The sequence below is a fragment of the Eulemur rufifrons genome, chromosome 8 (assembly GCF_041146395.1).
Source record: "Eulemur rufifrons isolate Redbay chromosome 8, OSU_ERuf_1, whole genome shotgun sequence".
NCBI classification, from domain to species: domain Eukaryota; kingdom Metazoa; phylum Chordata; class Mammalia; order Primates; family Lemuridae; genus Eulemur; species Eulemur rufifrons.
Genome location: NC_090990.1, coordinates 44392676 through 44410011, shown reverse-complemented (window position 1 = coordinate 44410011; position 17336 = coordinate 44392676). Strand labels below are relative to the sequence as shown.

General features: G+C 41.3%; 1 protein-coding gene across 10 annotated transcripts in view; it reads right to left on the bottom strand.

Annotated features, from left to right (window-relative positions):
• FGGY (FGGY carbohydrate kinase domain containing) overlaps positions 1 to 17336 on the bottom strand; it is a 387509-nt gene that overhangs the window by 334463 nt on the left and 35710 nt on the right. For 9 of the 10 annotated variants that reach the window (XR_011234566.1, XM_069480070.1, XM_069480063.1 and 6 more), the window contains one exon: positions 12027 to 12178. The exons of the other annotated variant lie outside the window; for it this stretch is intronic. Coding sequence is in view for 8 of the 9 variants with exons in the window: in XM_069480063.1 (XP_069336164.1) it covers positions 12027 to 12178 (152 nt within the window). In the remaining variant the exon portion in view is untranslated. The remainder of the gene's footprint in view (positions 1 to 12026; positions 12179 to 17336) is intronic. 10 annotated transcript variants of the gene reach the window in all.

Genomic DNA, 17336 nt, shown 5'->3' with positions numbered 1-17336 from the left:
TCCACTAATCAGTGGTGAAGTAATAATAATAAAAATCATGACAGAAAAATAAAGTCCTTGTTATTAATAAAATTATGAATACTTAGTGAAAAGAGAGGGAGATCTTACTTCCTAATAGCTTGCTTTGCCTCATTTGTGTAAGCTCCAGTACTCTAGACATACAGTGCTACTGGAAGGAAATGTGTACTGCACCACAGTTCAGACCTCCACCAAAGGCATGAGGAGAAACAGAGGCCAGGCAGGGCAGAGCCCCTTACTCAGGCAGCTCTCTAATGTCCTCTGACTATCCCCTAGCTTTGCATTTTTCAGCCAGAAGACAATGACCATTGAGACTACAAAGCCTAGAAACCACATGAAGCAGATGAAGCAGCCTTTTGAGAGGGTGGGGATATGGGTATCGATGGGGCCACAGACTTGAAATCAGACTTCCTTTTATTACTGAGGTTGCTCACAAGTTTTACCTAATCCATAGCCTCTCCTTGCAGAGAGACACTGGTCTTCATAGGAATCCCTGAATCAAATTACCACTCCACCAGCAGAGTGGCCTCTGTTCGATGCACCTAGACAAGCCTCCAGGGAGGTCTTAGCTCCATAAGGACTTCCAGAACCCCTGACTTTGGAAGAGGTAAGGAACTAGTTCCATAATTTATTAATCTTTTCTAACTATAGATAGGGGAATAGAAAGAAGAAAAAGAGGTCAGTTCTTTAAGAGGTAACTATAATGTACTGGAGCAAAAACAAAAGAGGTGATGGGCTGGAATTTGGAAAGAAATCTAGATCTCACCCCGTCTCAAGTATAATTCTTTCATTCTGAATCTGACTTTGGACATCTAAACCTTTGATAACTTTGATAACTTTAAATTTAAATCGCACAAATGTGTTATGTGGGATTTGAAACTTAAACAATGAGAAATGGCTTTCTCGATCTAGCATCTTATCTGTAGACAGAGGCACCTTGTGTGATGAAGGTGGGAGTCTCACCAGCTAACCTTTACGATGGCTTTTTAAATCTATTTCTTAGAGTCAGAAAACCAGGGCTTGCATTCCAACATTGCCAGATGTAATCATCTATAAGAGATAATCTACTTAACTTCCCCATCCTCAGCTTCTTCATCTGCAAAGTAAGTGATAACACCCACCTTGCAAGATTTTCATTAAGAAGAAACCAGATAGAAGACTTAAAGCACATGGAAAATATTTAATAAAGTCTAGTGTGGGTGTTGATCATAGATGCAGATAGCAATCAAACAAGGTCAGTATCTTAACTAGAACTTATTAAATATTTCAGAAAAGTAAATGACTTTTAATATGTCATAAATGTAATGACATCCCAACTTATTCCAAAAACTTAAGCTAGATCGTGGACGGACAGAGATACAGACAGATGGATATAAGTGATAAAGTGAGGGTAGAAAATGTTAATGGCAGACTCCAGGCAATGGTTCTGAGTATGCACTATAAAACTCTTTCATTTTTTTGGTATATTTCAAAATCTTTAATAAAATGTTGGGAAAAAAATGGCCTTCACAGTCTCTTGTTCTTGGTTCTGGACATGGGCACTCCTTGAGATAAAGAGTGAGTCAAGCTTCACCCTCACCTCCCCATCACCGGGCACAGTACTTTGTGCACAGTAGTTCCTAGACAAAATTTTGTTTCACTGATTAAATGAATATAAACCTACAATAGGAGATCAGTTATTCTCATTTTGGATAATAAGGAAAAAAGTAATACTAACCCTAATGTTCAGAGAAATGAGATTTACTTAATTCTCCCTCCAGAACAATCCTATTTTGCATCCTTTTGGACTTTTAGCCTGCCACCTCCCTTGCCTCAATGAACAACCATTGACCCTGTGCCTCCAGTCTTCCAAGGTGACAGTTCACATGCTATGAGTTACTATATCACAACACACACCAAATCCATTGTCTTTTTTAGTGTCTTTTTTAAAGATAATATTTTCCTTTAATTGGTGTGACCTCCATTGTAGCCACAGTGGGAAAAGAATTTTGTTCAATTTTTGTTTGACAAAGAACCATACCATGTGGGCACAGAGCCAGCCCAATTTAGCAATCCTTTCATCTCTCTGGTTACCCTAAAAACTCCTAGAAGTAGCTGACATCCCTGCACAGCAGTCAGGAAGACCGGCAACAAGTAAGCTGGGCATCCGGTCTGCAGTGCTACAGTCAGAAGGCTGGCTGCTGGCTGACCAGGAGACAGGAATGCATTTAGCAAATATTTATGGAGGATGTTTTCGATGCCAAGCATTGTGTTTAGCTCTGGGGATGCAACAGTAAGGTATGCATAGATAGATTTGGGTTCTCCTCTTATGGAGCTAAGAATCCACCAACCCAAATGAGGAAGGAACATGGTACAACAGAAAGGAACAAAAACAACAACAATAAAAAAAAACAGGATTTAGAGCCAAAAGGATCTTCATTAAGATCCAATTGTGATACCTGTGAACAAGTCATTTCATCTCTTTAAGGCCTGTTGTACTCATCTGTAAAATGTGGGAAATGGTAATATTTATCTCGTAAGTCCATGTCACAGATTACATAAAGGAAATTATTTGTAAAAGGCTGCCATAACTCATAAAGTAAATTAAAGAAATAGCATTATAATAATAACTGACATTTATTAAATGTTATAATAAAAGGTATCTGGCTAAGAGCTTCTTTTTTTTTTTTTTGGTCTGCATTTTAAAATTATTTTGTTGGACTATAAAACTAAAAGAATACACCATATATTTGTCATAAATCAAATATGCAAATATAAGGATAATAAGGAAAGGATTCACTGCCTAGGTAGATGAAAGCAGGCCATCAGCCTCAACATTCCATATATTTAGTTACAGGCCCAGTTTATAGGCAGACCACCCTAGAGAGAAAATCACAACAGATGCCCTAACAACAGCTGACAATACTGTCCACGTTGCTCAAAGGCTGGGAGGAATCTGGTCCAGCATACAGGGCCCTGCTATAAACATGCTAGAGAGCTTTCTGGACTTAATAGATGAGTCTTGGATTCTCCTGAGGCGTGAAGGGAGCAACTTGAAGTGGTATCCACCACAGGAGTCCAGAGGCACAGAAGAAAGGCCCAGGGGAGTTACTGCCTCCGTCTAGAGCCTTCATTTTGCACACAAAATAAGCTGTGACTCAGGTAACAGGACCTCAGCCAAGACAAGAGGTGGCTCTGGGGTGGAAAGGAGCAGTAATGCTCCTCCAAATATCGTTTTCCACAATGGGAAAGAAAAAATTAATTTACGCTGGGCGTGCAGTGGACCTTTACTTTGGAATGGAATGATTGGACAGGCACACCCAGCAATCAAAAATGGCATGAGAGATGATTTAATAAGTTCATCCATTCATCTATCCATCCATCAAAATATTTACTGAGCTATTAATGTTAGATGTTCAGTAGTGCCCTAGAGGCTCAGGACACCAAGATAAATATGGCACAATGTCATGTAATAAATTCTAGGACAGAAGTAAGCAGAGAATGCAAGAGGACAGAGGGCAGGACCCCAATCAACACTAGACATAGACTTCCTGGAGGAAATAAAGGCTGAGTCTTGAACAATTATTACAAGTTTTTCTGGTGAAGGAAGAAATTATTATAAGTTTGCCAGAGAGAAGGAAAAACTTGAGCAAAGACCCAGAGGTGTGAGAGAATATGGGCATGGAATCATTGGAGCCACCAAGAAAGAAATTCACCATCTGGAAAGTCTTTCCATTTCTCTAAGCACTTGTTAGAGGACAAGTAACGATGGAGTCCTTGAACAAATTCCCACAGCCTGGGTCTCATATTCAAATGCCCAAAGGGGTAGAGCTGAAGAAGGAAATGAGTGAAGCAGGCTGAGTTGGGACTGCTGTGAAATGAAGTGGGCCAGCCCATTCTAAAGAGGGCACCCCCTACTCGGCTCCCCCCAATGCCTTCCACATGGACATGTGGACCCAGTATTGCCAGGTTCTTTCAGTATGTTTTCTAGAGAAGCAGGGCGGGTCAAACAAAACCTGTCTTTCAGCCAGATTCAGCCCATGGGCTGCCAGCCTGCAGCACTGGCAGGTGGGAAAAAACTACAGTGCCTTTCAAGAACAGGCAGTGAGGGGCCATGGCTAGAGCCCAGGGTCTGGACACAGGCTGGACTGGGTGAGAATCCAGACTCTACAACTCACTTATTGCGTAGCTTTGGGGATGCCGCTTAGGCCCTCTGAGTCTTGGTTTCCGCATACTGTTACACAGATCTAGTAGAACAGGATACTCTTATACTGTGTCATGGAGGAGCTTAAATGAAATTCGGCCTGTGAACTCCATAGTAAGGGGCTTTCTAGGAAAATAAGCCCCAAAACGAAAAATCCCACGCTAAATCATGAGTATTGTCAACCAGAAAGGTTAGCTATGACTACAAGATTATTTTTTTAGTGGAAAATTACTAAAAGTAATAAAAGCATGAGCATTGTGCTAGCACAGTAGCAAACTATTCCAACCATGGACAGTGTCCCATTATTAATGTTTTTTATGTATATCGCCAGTCTTTTTTCTATACTAATAATTTCTTAAAACAAATGTATTTATAAGACCATTCAGTCTTCTGACTTTTCCCTCCTCTAACATTACAGCATAAACTTTGTTGTTGCTACACAAATATTTACGATCTACCTAGCATGTATGCCAGAGTGATTTTTTTAAGTCATAAAACAGATTGTGTCACACCCATGCTTAAAATCCATCAACCATTTCCCACTGCTCTCCGAATAAAATCTAAATTCCTGCCCATAGCCTCAAGGCCGTGCATGCTCTGGACCCTGCCCACTTTCCAGCCCACCTCCTGCTACTCCATGCTTTGATCACACCCGCCCAGACCCGCTGACCTCCTTTGCTGATCTCATGAGGTGCTTTCCTCCACCCCACCCTCACTCCCCCAGGGAATCTGCTGCTTCTCCTTCCTGACAATCTCAACATTCAGGTCAAATAAAAACTCCCAAAAGAGAGCCACACTATCCATGCCAAATCTGTTCATCTGTGTTTTTCCTTCATAGCATTTTCCAGACAACCAAATCACTGTGTGTGTGTGTGTGTGTGTGTCTCCTTGTCTGTCTTCTGCCTCTCCACACGAGACTCTGCATTTCCAGAAGCCCACCCAGGGCCCTCATCTCGTTCACTCACCTTGGTGCCCCCACTGCCCTGCACAGTGCCTGTCACTCAGTATTTGTCAAATGCAACAGTGAACCCACTCCCCATCGTTTATAGCCTGAGATCCTCCCCAAGCTATCACCTACAAATTTCCTCCCTGAACTAGCCTGCGCAAAGCCTGCAAGGCAAACACTTGAAGAGGCAGCGGAGTGAAATGGCAATGAGCCCATACTCTGGATGTGAAATGCCAAAGTTCAAATCCCAGCCTTGCCACTTATTAGCTGAGTGGCGTTGGGCAAGTTGCTTAAAGTTTCTGTGCCCGATTCCTCACCTGTAAAAGAAGAGAATCCCTCCCTCCACAGGGTAGTTGTGAGAAATAGATGAATTAACCTGGATAAAATGCTTAGAATAGTGCTAGATACATCGTAAGCACTATATACTTTAGTTTCTATTTTCATATATTTTCTTTTTCTATTCTTATGGCTTGGTTGATCTGTACCTTGATTCTGTCATCAGACTATAATTTCTTGATGGCAGAGACCACCTCTGGATTCCCACACTGAAACTGCACAGGCTCCTGTAAGGTGCTAGATGGAGGAACAGAACTATGGTATAGTTTTTGTTACGGGTTTGCTGACATAGTGTGCAACCACGAGTAAGGTCTTTAACTTTTTTGAGCTTCAGTTTCCTCATCTGTAAAAAGAGATAATAACTATCTCACAATACTGGTGTGAAGATTAAATAAGATAATGCTTATGAAATAAAATAACTCTGGGGCTGAAGGCACTGGTAAGTTTTATCAAAAACAAGTAGAAGGTACTCAAGTAAATCGAGCTTCACAGCTCAAAGTGGCTGCCTTTTGGTACTGGTATCACACATCGGATGCAGATGGTTCAAATAAATGAATGACTCTGAAAATACATTTTGTACTCCTCTACTTTCTATGATTACATCTGACAACTTGATGGTGACAACTTCTAGATGTTTTCCGTAGCTACTAGTCAAACAGAAAAAATATACCACTCATTACAGCCAGCTCTATGAAATAAGATATTCTAGTGTTTAAAATTCTCTCAGTGGGTGCTGGATGCTACTGAAATGCCCATCAGCAGAGACAACCATTTTCAAATACAATGGCTGTGAAAACTAAAGTACTATTTGAGTATCTACTATATAAACCACTTTACAAATATTTTACAAACTTAACAATAATTCCACAAGACTGACATTATAACACCATTTCACAGTTCAGGATGTTGAGACTCAGATAAGTTGATTTAGCTTGTCCAAAGTCCCACAATGAGTAAGTAATAGAGAAAGATTTAAATGCAAGTGCGTTTGGCTTCAAATCCCATACTTTTTGTTGTTGTTGTTACAGAACTGGGTTGTATCTCCCAAAGTTCCTCAATATCTTGTATTAGCTTTATTGCTAAGACCTGATGAACACAGGTGAGTTATATTAGACCTATACATAAACTTTGAAGCCAAACTAACAGAGAAAGACTGTAACTTCCATCATATTGCCATTTAAAAAATGGTGACATTTCAAAGAAAGAAACTTACATTGCTCATCTCTCATAAAGTTCCACGATTAGAATAAACCTTAACACAGAGGAAAGATATTAAGAAGAATGAACAAGGCATTAAAAATGAGGTAGAGGGTTGAGTACAATCGCTCATGGCTCTAATCCCAGCCCTTTGGGAGGCCAAGGCAGGAGGACTGCTTGAGCCCAGAAGCTTGAGACCCTTTCTCTACAAAAACTGAAATAAATAAATAAATAAATAAATAAATGAGGTGGGGTAAGCTCCTTATGTAATAGAAAGCACTAGAAGAACCAGCCTTTCCTAACCTCGGCAGGGTTTTCTTTTCAACAGTTCCTACTGCAAAGCATTCAACTGATGCTTTCCTTAGTTGGCAGGAAGTTATAAAACCACCTCTCTAGGCATCCAAACTCCCAGGTTCCTATAAAAAATCTGCATATACCAGGAAAGGTACATTAGAACCAATTAGAGAGTATTTACTCATTTTCCCAGTATGTTAACAGGCAAACAGAAGCAGAGGGGCATGAACAAGGGAGATGGGAGGGGCTGATTTCCCAAACCTATCAACAAAATCCTTTGACATTCCAGTCAGTTGGTTCCAGGACTTTGGAATGCACAACAAAAATCTCAAACTTATACAATGATTAGCTTTCTGCTCTGCTGACAATGGCTAAAGGAGGAAATGAGTTAAAAAACAGGCTGGAATATCTCCACGTAGCCCCTACAAGCCACGTTAATTATCTTACATTACCATTGAGCTGTCAGGATCAGCATCAGCCCTGTTACCTTTCTTGACCTTCCTCAGTCTGCACCTTGTTACCCTACAATGTTTCATGTTTATAAAGATAGGAGACTCCGGCTGTTCTAGCCTGACAGAACTTAATTTACATTTGGCCTTCATTAAGATGAGAGTCAGAATCATTGAGACCAAATGGAAAAGCCAGACTGCTGGGGGTTATGAAAAATTCAAATGGCATTTTCCCTTTTATCTGACAATTCTTATTAAGGAGACATACATCAACCGGAAACACATAAACCTTAAATGGAAAGGACATGATTAAAATTCCATATTGCAGGACTGGGACCCAAGTGACTTTGCCCAAGAGCTATGGTGGTCCTAGCACATCTCTTCTGTCTTCAGAGAGAAGACAGGACTCCAAATTCTGTCCAGCTTCCTCTGACATCTGATTCTAGGCTAAGGACAAGGAACACATGAATGACAGCAATACTGAAGTGAGTGGTCAGCTCTGGGTCTGCCATCTGACTCACCCCTCACAGCCAATCAGTCTCAATGTCCTGTTGATGTTACCCTCTGCAGATTTCTGGAACCTATCTCCTCTCCACACCACAGTGCCTAATTTAGGTCTCATTAGTTCTCACCTGGAATACTGCAACAGCTCCTTATTGGGCCAAATTATTCAAAAAATATGTATTGAGCACTATTCTAAACCAGCCATTTGATTAGGGATAGTGATTACAGCAAAGAACAAAATGGATATGATCTCCATCCTCCTTTATATTACAAAGGTTGAAAGGGAAAAGGATTATATAAATCATCATACAAATTGACATATTATTACAATTTATAAAAGATACAATGAAGCAAAATTACGAGTGCAATGACAAGAGACTTCTGATTCATTTGAGGGTAAGGAAAGAGTTCTCTAAGAAAGCAACAATAAAGCTGAGATCTAAATGATGAGGAAGAGTCAGTGGTGAATAAGCAGAAGAAGAATATTCTGGGCAGAAAGGTACAGCATTGTCAAGACCAGGGGCAGCAAACTTTTTCTCCATAGATCCAGATAGTATATATTTTCTGCTCTGAGGCCATAAAGTCTTTGTCTCAACTACTCTGCTCTATCATTGTAATGCAAAACAGCCATGCACAGTACATAAACGAATGAGCGTGGTTGTGTTCCAATAAAACTTTATTTACAGCCACTAAAATTTCAATTTCATATAATTTTTACAAGTCACAAAATAGTCTTCTTTTGATTTTTTTCTCAACCACTTGAAAACGTAAAGGCCATTCTTAGCTCCTAAGCCATCCAATAACAGGCAGTAGGCCAGATTTGGCCTGAGGGGCATAGCCAATCCCTAGCCAAGACTCTGAGCCAATCCCTGTGGATGAGTGAGAGTGAGCCACACAGCAGGAGGTGAAAGACACACAGCAAGGGAGGTGTGGGCTGGGGAGTAAAAATGGCATCACAGACCATCTCTGGGCCATACCACAAAGAAACCAGAGTCTCTCTCTAGACTATCCCTCCTGTCTTCTCTACTAGGCAAAACCTCCACTCCTATCTTGAGGCTTATATCAAACTACTCACCCCCGGGAAGCTTATCATTTTCTCCCATGGCACTCTTGATAATCCTACACCACAATGCTTAGAGCACCTTTTGATGGCTCTGTTTCCGTGTCTCCCCTCCACCCACCCCATTCCTTATGTTCTACCACCACTGTCCCCAGTGGATGCTGTGCCTCTTAAGGGTAAGGCTGAGTACTTATTGTCCCCTTGTCCCCAGGGCCTATCACAGTTTCTGGTTCATAGCGCTCAGTTCAGATTTGGCAAATTAAGGAATGAATAGAAAGTAAATAAATGATATTTCAAAGAACTTATTAATAGGACACAAAAATCTCCTATTTTTAGTTTGAATGTGCACTTGAACAGCTGTACTACAGCATTAAAAAGAAGGTACCAATTTCTGATTCTCCACAACTGGAAGCGTTTCATGGTACTAGAGTGGGAGTCTTTGGAATTAAAAGTGATTTAATAAGTCTCCAGGCCAGCAATATCAGCATCACCTGGCAACTTGTTGGAAATGCAAATTCTCAAATTCTCAGTCCCTACCCCGAGCTACTAAATCAGAACCTGCAGTTTAACAAGATCTCCTGGTGATTCATTTACACATTAAAATTTGAGAAGCACCACAGCCATCATGGTCAGGCTTTAAGGAGTAAGGAGAAGATGCTAAAACTGATTTTAGAAGTATCGTTAATTTTGAATTTGCAATCATGCTAAAACCCAATGGATTTGTAGCAAGAATTCTTATTCATGCTTACTCCAAAAAAACAAAATGGGTTTGGGGCTTAACCAGCAGGTAGTTGAAGACATAGTGAGGAAACATTTAGAAATTTAGAAAATTTTGAAAGGGAATGATTTTTTTTCAAAATAAGTTAAGAGAAGATGCTCTTAGAAGGTCACAGACACTGCCATGTAATTTATAACTTAATTAATTTCTATGGGGGGAGAGGGGGCAAGGGCAATATATGCAACCTAAACTTTTGTACCCCCATAGTATGCTGAAATTAAAAAATTAATTTCTATGGGCTTAACTTAGTGCAGTTTGATCTCAAGTGCAAGACGGGCAGCATCCTGAGAGGTTCATACCAGATGTAGATTTAGATCTCCTGGGATATACGGCTTGAGCTGGCCTTGCAGGTACTCAATAAAGGCCCTGCTGATGAAGCAACAACCCTCTGCCCAATCCACCTCACTTAGTATAAATACAACTCTTTTTTTTCTGTGTTGACAAAAAACAGTCATATATCCAACGTATTTCTTCTCTTGCAAGCAGTTTAGGCCTGCCTGAAGAACACCACTGCCCCCGTTCCTGGTCCTACCCCAACCTGCCCGCTTCATGGAGGGATTTTGGTGCTCTATGATACAACGGAGTAAGCTGGGACTGGGAGCCCAGTGGACAAGGTTTAAATTCTGGCCCTATCATGAGCTTGAGGAAGTCATATAACCCCTCCCTCAGCCTCAGTTTCCCGTGCTATCTACCAGGCAGGGTTTGATAGGATTAAATCAGTTGATGCCTATAAAACACAAAGCACAGTGTGGAGGCGGAGCAGAACATTCTATATTCTGATTTGTGTTTCAGCATGTATTTGAATCAGGCTTTCAAAATGACCTAATCCAACTCTCTCACTTTATAGATGGAAAAAGTGAGGCCTGGGATGAGAAGTGCTTTGCCCAAAGCACACAATTATTGACAGTGGAGTCAGAACTGGTTCTTGAAAACTCCTGACTCCTAAGAAACTTTGTGTTTTCAAACTCTTAGCAACCATGGAAGCCTTTCTGCGGATTAAAACTTACAAAACAGCTGAATATGTATTAATGTAACCGGCAGCAAGCCAAGCCTGCTTCGACTGTTAAAGCCCTTCCTTCTTACCTCTCTCCTGCTCCATGGTGGCAATCCTGGGGCACCTTCTCAGTACCTAAGCTCCCCCATCTCCATATACAATTTGAGTAATGGAAGACTCAGCCCACCTGAAACCTCAGAGCCAGTAAATGAATCACCGCAGGTCTTGCTCATTAGATGGATTCGCTATTCACCAGACCACCTAGGGCTTTTCAAGTCCCTGAGGTTCCCAAAGGACTTGAACTTTCTCACACATCCATCTCTAATGGGAACCATTAAGCTGACATCACCATTCTCCGCACTTCATAAAGAAGTCCCAACATCTGGAAATGGGAACCACCTGCAAGTGCTTTGACGAGAGATTGCCTATCATCCAAGGACCTGGAAACTCAAGTGCAGGTGAGATGAGAAAGGGATACCCTAAAATATCAACAAGGCCAAAGATGCATAATTTGGGGCTAAAAGTGTATAAGAAAGGAAAGCTCTGGTCAGAAGATCTGGACTTAAATCCTAGCTCTGCTACTTTCTATTTGGGATGGTAATTAACCTCTCTGAATTCCAGTAGAGTACTGAATATTAAGAGAATTGATTTTTTTTTCTTTTTTTTAAATTTCAGAATATTATGGGGGTACAAACATTTTGGTTACATGTAATGCATTTGCCTCGCCCAAGCCAGGGCTAGAAGCATGCCCTTCCCCCCTACAGTGCGCTCTGTCTCCATTAGTTGTGAGTTTACCCACCCCCACCCCCACCTCCACCCCCACCCACCTGACTGGCACCCAAGTGAATACTACTACCATGAAGAGAATTGATTTTGGAGTCAGCCAGTCTTAGGTTCAAATCCTGACCAGGTCAACTACTTATAGTTTCACCTTGAGTTAGTTTACCTCTAATGAGCTTTAGTTTTCTTGTCTACAAAACAGAGACCCTTAAAAAAAAAAACTTCATAGGGTCATTATTAGCATTCAAAGAGATGATGTGTAAAATATGAATCACAGTGCCCACAGTGCCTGGAGTGAGTTAAGCACATAAAAACAGGTGGGATTTAACTGCAACCTAATCAATAAAATAGGATCAACCTTCCCCACAGAGTTGCTGGGAAAAATCAAACCCAACAGACTTTAGCAGGGTGCCTGGCACATGCAGATCCACAGTAAGAGGAACCTTCTACTACTGTCAGCACCCTGTCTTCAACCCTGTGCACTCACCTCTTTTAGCCACAGAAGCTTCGGGGCCTGCATTTCCACAGACATCATGCCCCCGACGTACCGCAGGACGCTGTGCTTGGTTTCGTTGATCCTGTGGACCTGACTGACGGCTCGGTGGTCCAGCCACATGATGATGTTTCGACGGGAATCCCCTAGCAGAACCAAGACATGAGGACAGACATGCATTCTGGGCCTTCTAATTCAGGGAAACAATTATGGATTCCCAAGGGCAAAATGCTGTGTAACTTCTACAATTTCATGTATCAAGAATGAGCAAAGTGAAAGGACACCAGCCAGGCCGATGAGTGCACTGTACCCAAACCTTGGATTCCCCAGCCAGTGATGTGTTCTTTGATCCTGACCCCGGGCATAAAAGTCTACATTAAAACCAGCCAAAATCTACCAGTTAATTACGTTATCATTCATTCTCTCTCAACTTCTTCCCCTCCTTTCCTATCCCTTTTGTTCTAAAAAACCTTTTCTGGGCACACATTCAAGAAAAGAGCCTATGAATTAAGACTAGGACAATACTTCATCTATTAAAGATGTCTCTTTAAATATGGACACATACTTTGATGTAGTATAATACATTTAATAGCTACACAATGGCATTTATCTGCATATATTTTTTTTTCTGGTCAGTTTAATAAAAATTAGTTCATTTAGGTGTCGTTTCCTCATTCACTTGGTTTGTCTGGTGGAGCAGGAAACACATGAGTTTTGGAGTTAGGCAGACCAAATGGGGAATGCTGACTCTCTAAGTTACAGATGGAGATATATTCAGCAAGTTACCAAAAAAAGACTGTGCACATAAAGGATATGGCAAGCCCCTCTCACAAAGTAGGCCCTCAGGGGGAGTAAATCTTAAGGAGCAGAATTTAGAACCAGCTGGAAAAGGAGCACCACCCCTCATATCCTGCCTCTGCCACCCTGCAGCCCACATAGCAACCGTCCCTGTCTCTCTTCCCCAGCCTCTGTTAACCCATCATGTACTGACGGGCAAGCCAGTGTGCCTTTTATAGCCCTCTGCCTCCTCCAATGGCAGAATGCAGACAATGATTATACCTGGGAGATTATTAGAGAAAAGACAAAAGGGGAGCCAGGCATTTGCACACATTATTTTATTTAATGGCAAAATAACTGTGCACTACATATCTTGCTAACAGCACGTTTATAATGTGTTTGTGTGTCTCCCAAGCCCCGAGCTAAACATTTTATACACACATTACCTCATTTAATCTTCAAAACAATCCTTTGATAAATGTATTATTAACCCCATTTTTCAGTGACGAACAGACTCTCGAGGGTGAAGATATGCCCAATGTCTAGCAGCTGGCAAATGTACAAAGTATGTTTTAGAACCAGATCTGTGTAGAGAATAATCTGATAAAGCGAATAAACTAGAGTTAGATATATTAACAAGAATAAGGATACCAGCTGAGATGTTTTAAAACACAGAGTCATCCCTCCTTATCTGTGGGTTCCACATCCATGGATGCAACCAACCGTGGATTGAAAATATTTAAAAAAAAGAAACAAAACAAAAAAGTGGTTTCATCTGTACTGAACATGTACAAACTTTTTCTTGCCATTATTCCCTCAACTATAGAGCATAACAATTATTTACATAGCATTTACACTGTATTAGGGAATTACAAGTATTAGGTATTACAAGTAATCTAGAGATGACAAAGTATAAGTGAGGGTATGTGTAGGTTATATGCAAATACTGCACCATTTTATAAGGGACTTGCACATCCACGGGTTTTGGCATCCAAGGGAGGTCCTGGAACCAATCCCCCCCAGATAATGAAGGACAATTGTATATTGTTTGTTGTTGTGGGTATATACATACATAGTAAAAGCACAAAAACAATGTCTTTATGAAAAACAGCTATGGCAGAATGGTTAGCTGTAGGAGGTGGGGGGGAAGATGAGCTGAAGTTACAAATACTTCTTAGAAAGAAAAAAAAGATCTGATGCAAATATGGCAAAAATTCATCTGTTTATGCTCAGTAGTAGGTGCATAGGAGGCTATTTTACTGTCTTTATGCTTCCATATCTTCGGAAAGATTTTTTTAAACCAAAATTTTAAAAAAGTCAACCTAAGAAAATATCTAAATAAGGTCATGAGCATAACAAGGCAAGGGCTCTGTCACCGGTCTGCCTAACTGGAAAGATTTCAAGTCCCACAAAAGCCCTACAAACAACAGTAATGTTTTGAAAATATGACAAAGGACAAAGTACATGAGACCTTCCAAAGGCATATCAAAAACATTTTTTTTAAACAGCAGAGTGGTTCTACTGTATAAAAGAATTGCTCAAAGCTCTGGTTCCCAAAACTAGCAGCTCATGAGAATCACCTGGATAACTTCTAAAACTACTGAGGTCCAGGTCCTATTCCAGAACCATCCGCAAATCAGAATGTGGGTGTGCACACATGCATACACCTGCACACGTGTGTGTGGATGGGTGTTGAGGGGGACAATATCAGTGTTGTTTCTTAAATATTGTACAGAATGTATCTACAGTTGCTTCAAGGCAAAACCACCTGTTGCAACACTTCTGCATGTAGTAAAGACAGACCCATCAGCTACTACTGCCTCTACACAAAGAGGCTCTCAAAATGTAGTCAGAACAATACAATGAAAATTGTACAGAATCAGTCACTTTACTATATTTATTAGAATTATTAATTTAAAATTTTCAGTTCAGAAAAAACATGAGAGGTTCATCCTTTTTCAGTTCTTATAGAAAATCATAAATAAATGACTCAGCTGAAAGTCCATGTAATCTCTTATTGGGCATCTATGAGATGCCAGGCACAGTGCTGGGTGCTGGGATACCAAAAAGAATGTGTCACCGTCCCTGCCCTTCAGGAGCATGTGTGTGAATGGAGAAAGAGTCTACACAGCGTGTTGACTGCTAGAACAAAAGTACCAGATGTGAGAACACACAGGAGGAGCACAGAGAAGAATCCAGTGAGCTGAGCCTGAGGCTTCCCAGAGAGCTTCCAAAAGGCGGGGAAGCTTTGATTTAGTTTTGCAAGTCACTGGCCATTGGTTAGCCAGGTGAAGGAAGAGTGAGGAAAGAGGTTCTGCACGATAGAGACAGCATGTGAAACAGGGCACAGATCAAGAAGATGTCATCTTTTAACAGGATTGGAGATAATTTGGTAGAGCAGAATTTGAGCTGCCTCAGTTTACCTAGGGGTGCACTTCATTAATATTTTGAACACTTCACAAGATGTGGTCCAGGCATACTAGAGGGGAAAAAATTACTATGAATCAGCAAAAACGTCTAAATACTATGTTTCTGTTGCACAAAGTAGCCCAGGTCCTCTCCGGGCCCCAATTACCACCTTGGTTCCCTCCCAAGGGCTCCTATGGCTGAGCTGACACAACCAGAGTCAGGCTCTGGGCTCCGTGGGCTGCTGCAGGGGCAGGAAAGCAGCAACTACACTGCTGTCCACCCCAGGGGCTGTCTGCATCTTCAAGGAAGAAGAACCAAACAAGAACAGGCAAACAATGAGACTGTTTTATCACACAGTAATGCTTATTATTCTTAAACTATTCAACTTCAACTTACTGGTTTCTGTTTTTCATTTTTTGGTTAACATCTAAAGATGGCAATACTTCTGGTCTGTGAGTTTGGTTCTCAAGGTGACTGGGGTAATCTGTAAACATCCTGACCCCGACCCTGCTCCTCACAATCACTCCCGTTAACACAGCAAGAGTTGGTCACTGCCACGCAGGTAGAAGCAGTCTTTAAAGAACCTTTAAACCACCTCTAGACACTAATTTCATTTTCTAGCACAGGATAATCCATTTCAGAAAAATTCTAACCTTAATACAATCTGTTGAAAGGCAAGCAACTGGGGGAGGGCACCTGCAGCTGGATGCGTTTGATGAACGGGCACATTTTAACCTTTTAGGTGGAATACAGTTATTTCAACACTTATAATTAGGGCTGTAACATAGCTGCCCTTTTAATAGAGGGCCTGTTAACAGGAGGCAATTGTACCTACAACGGAAAAAAAGATGGCATCCAGAGAGGGTATGTATGATATTTAAGCAGGTTTAACAAGGAACTCTCTTCTTCCACTTCAAGTGTTCTGTTCCTAATATTGTAACTGCCCTTTCATCTGTGCCCAGTGATTCTCCAGTGATTCTCCACATACTAACATTGCTGAGGCAACTTTTTAAAAACTGACATTTCAAAAATGTCAATGTCCTAGCCCTACCCCAAGTCAATTGAATACAAATCTTGGGGGTAAGGTTAATACATTGGTAATCGTTTAAAAAGATCTCCAGTTGATACTAATGCACAGTCAGAGGGGGGAAAAATAAACATATATTTTAGTAGATCAGATAGTACAGGATTCTTAACATCTGAAGTCCCACCCAAACCAGGCTCTCTACAGTGGTTTTATGGAGTCAAGTCCCTTCCTAATCCAGCCCCCACCCCACCCCACTCATACCAATTGCACTTTAAACTTTTAACTTCTGGGACGTGATTTCTGGCCTTCACACTCCACCTCTAAATCTCACTATCAGTGGCAAGAGACATCTGACCTACAGCAGCCCTAACAGACAATCACCTGACCTTTACTAAAATAAAGCCAATAAAGGAAGTGCTGACAGCCTCCCAAAGTGGTCAGGTCCACAGCTGGCCACATCTTGTAGCTGGAGCATAGTTGCTGCTGCTGGGCTGAGGTCTGCTTGCTCACCACCACTTCTGGGGACTCTGCTCTCTGAAGTGGCCCAGACTGAGGCTTCCCTGGGCCAGAACAATGCCCACTGAGCCAGTGAATGGCCACTGAGAACGAGGGCCATTCGGATTCATCTTTGAAGCCCCTACACTTAATGCAACAGAGCTAGGCACACTCTAGATGCTAATAAATGTGGCAAGAAGGGGGAAAAAGTGTAAATGTGTGTGTGTGTGTGTGTAAGAGATGGTTGTCATTACCACTGTGCTCCAATCACTCATCAATTTGCACACCTTTTCAGCACGTGTCATTTATAATAATCACTATCACTTGCATTAAGTCTACAGAAGTGAGTGGAACACATTCTCTTAACTTGAAAAATTCAAAGACAAGTGGAAGACACTTTTCTGAGCATTTTAAGTGTCAGGCTCTCACTTAATTCTCACAGCAAAGCAACTGACTCACTATTCCAATTTTTTCAGAGGAGAAAACAGAGACATGCAGAGTTAAGTGACTCACCCAAGGTGTCACAGCTCAGCAACAGCAGAGCTGCAAGCTGGTCCCTGCCTAACTGCAATGCCACTGTGTCCTAGTGTGCCCTA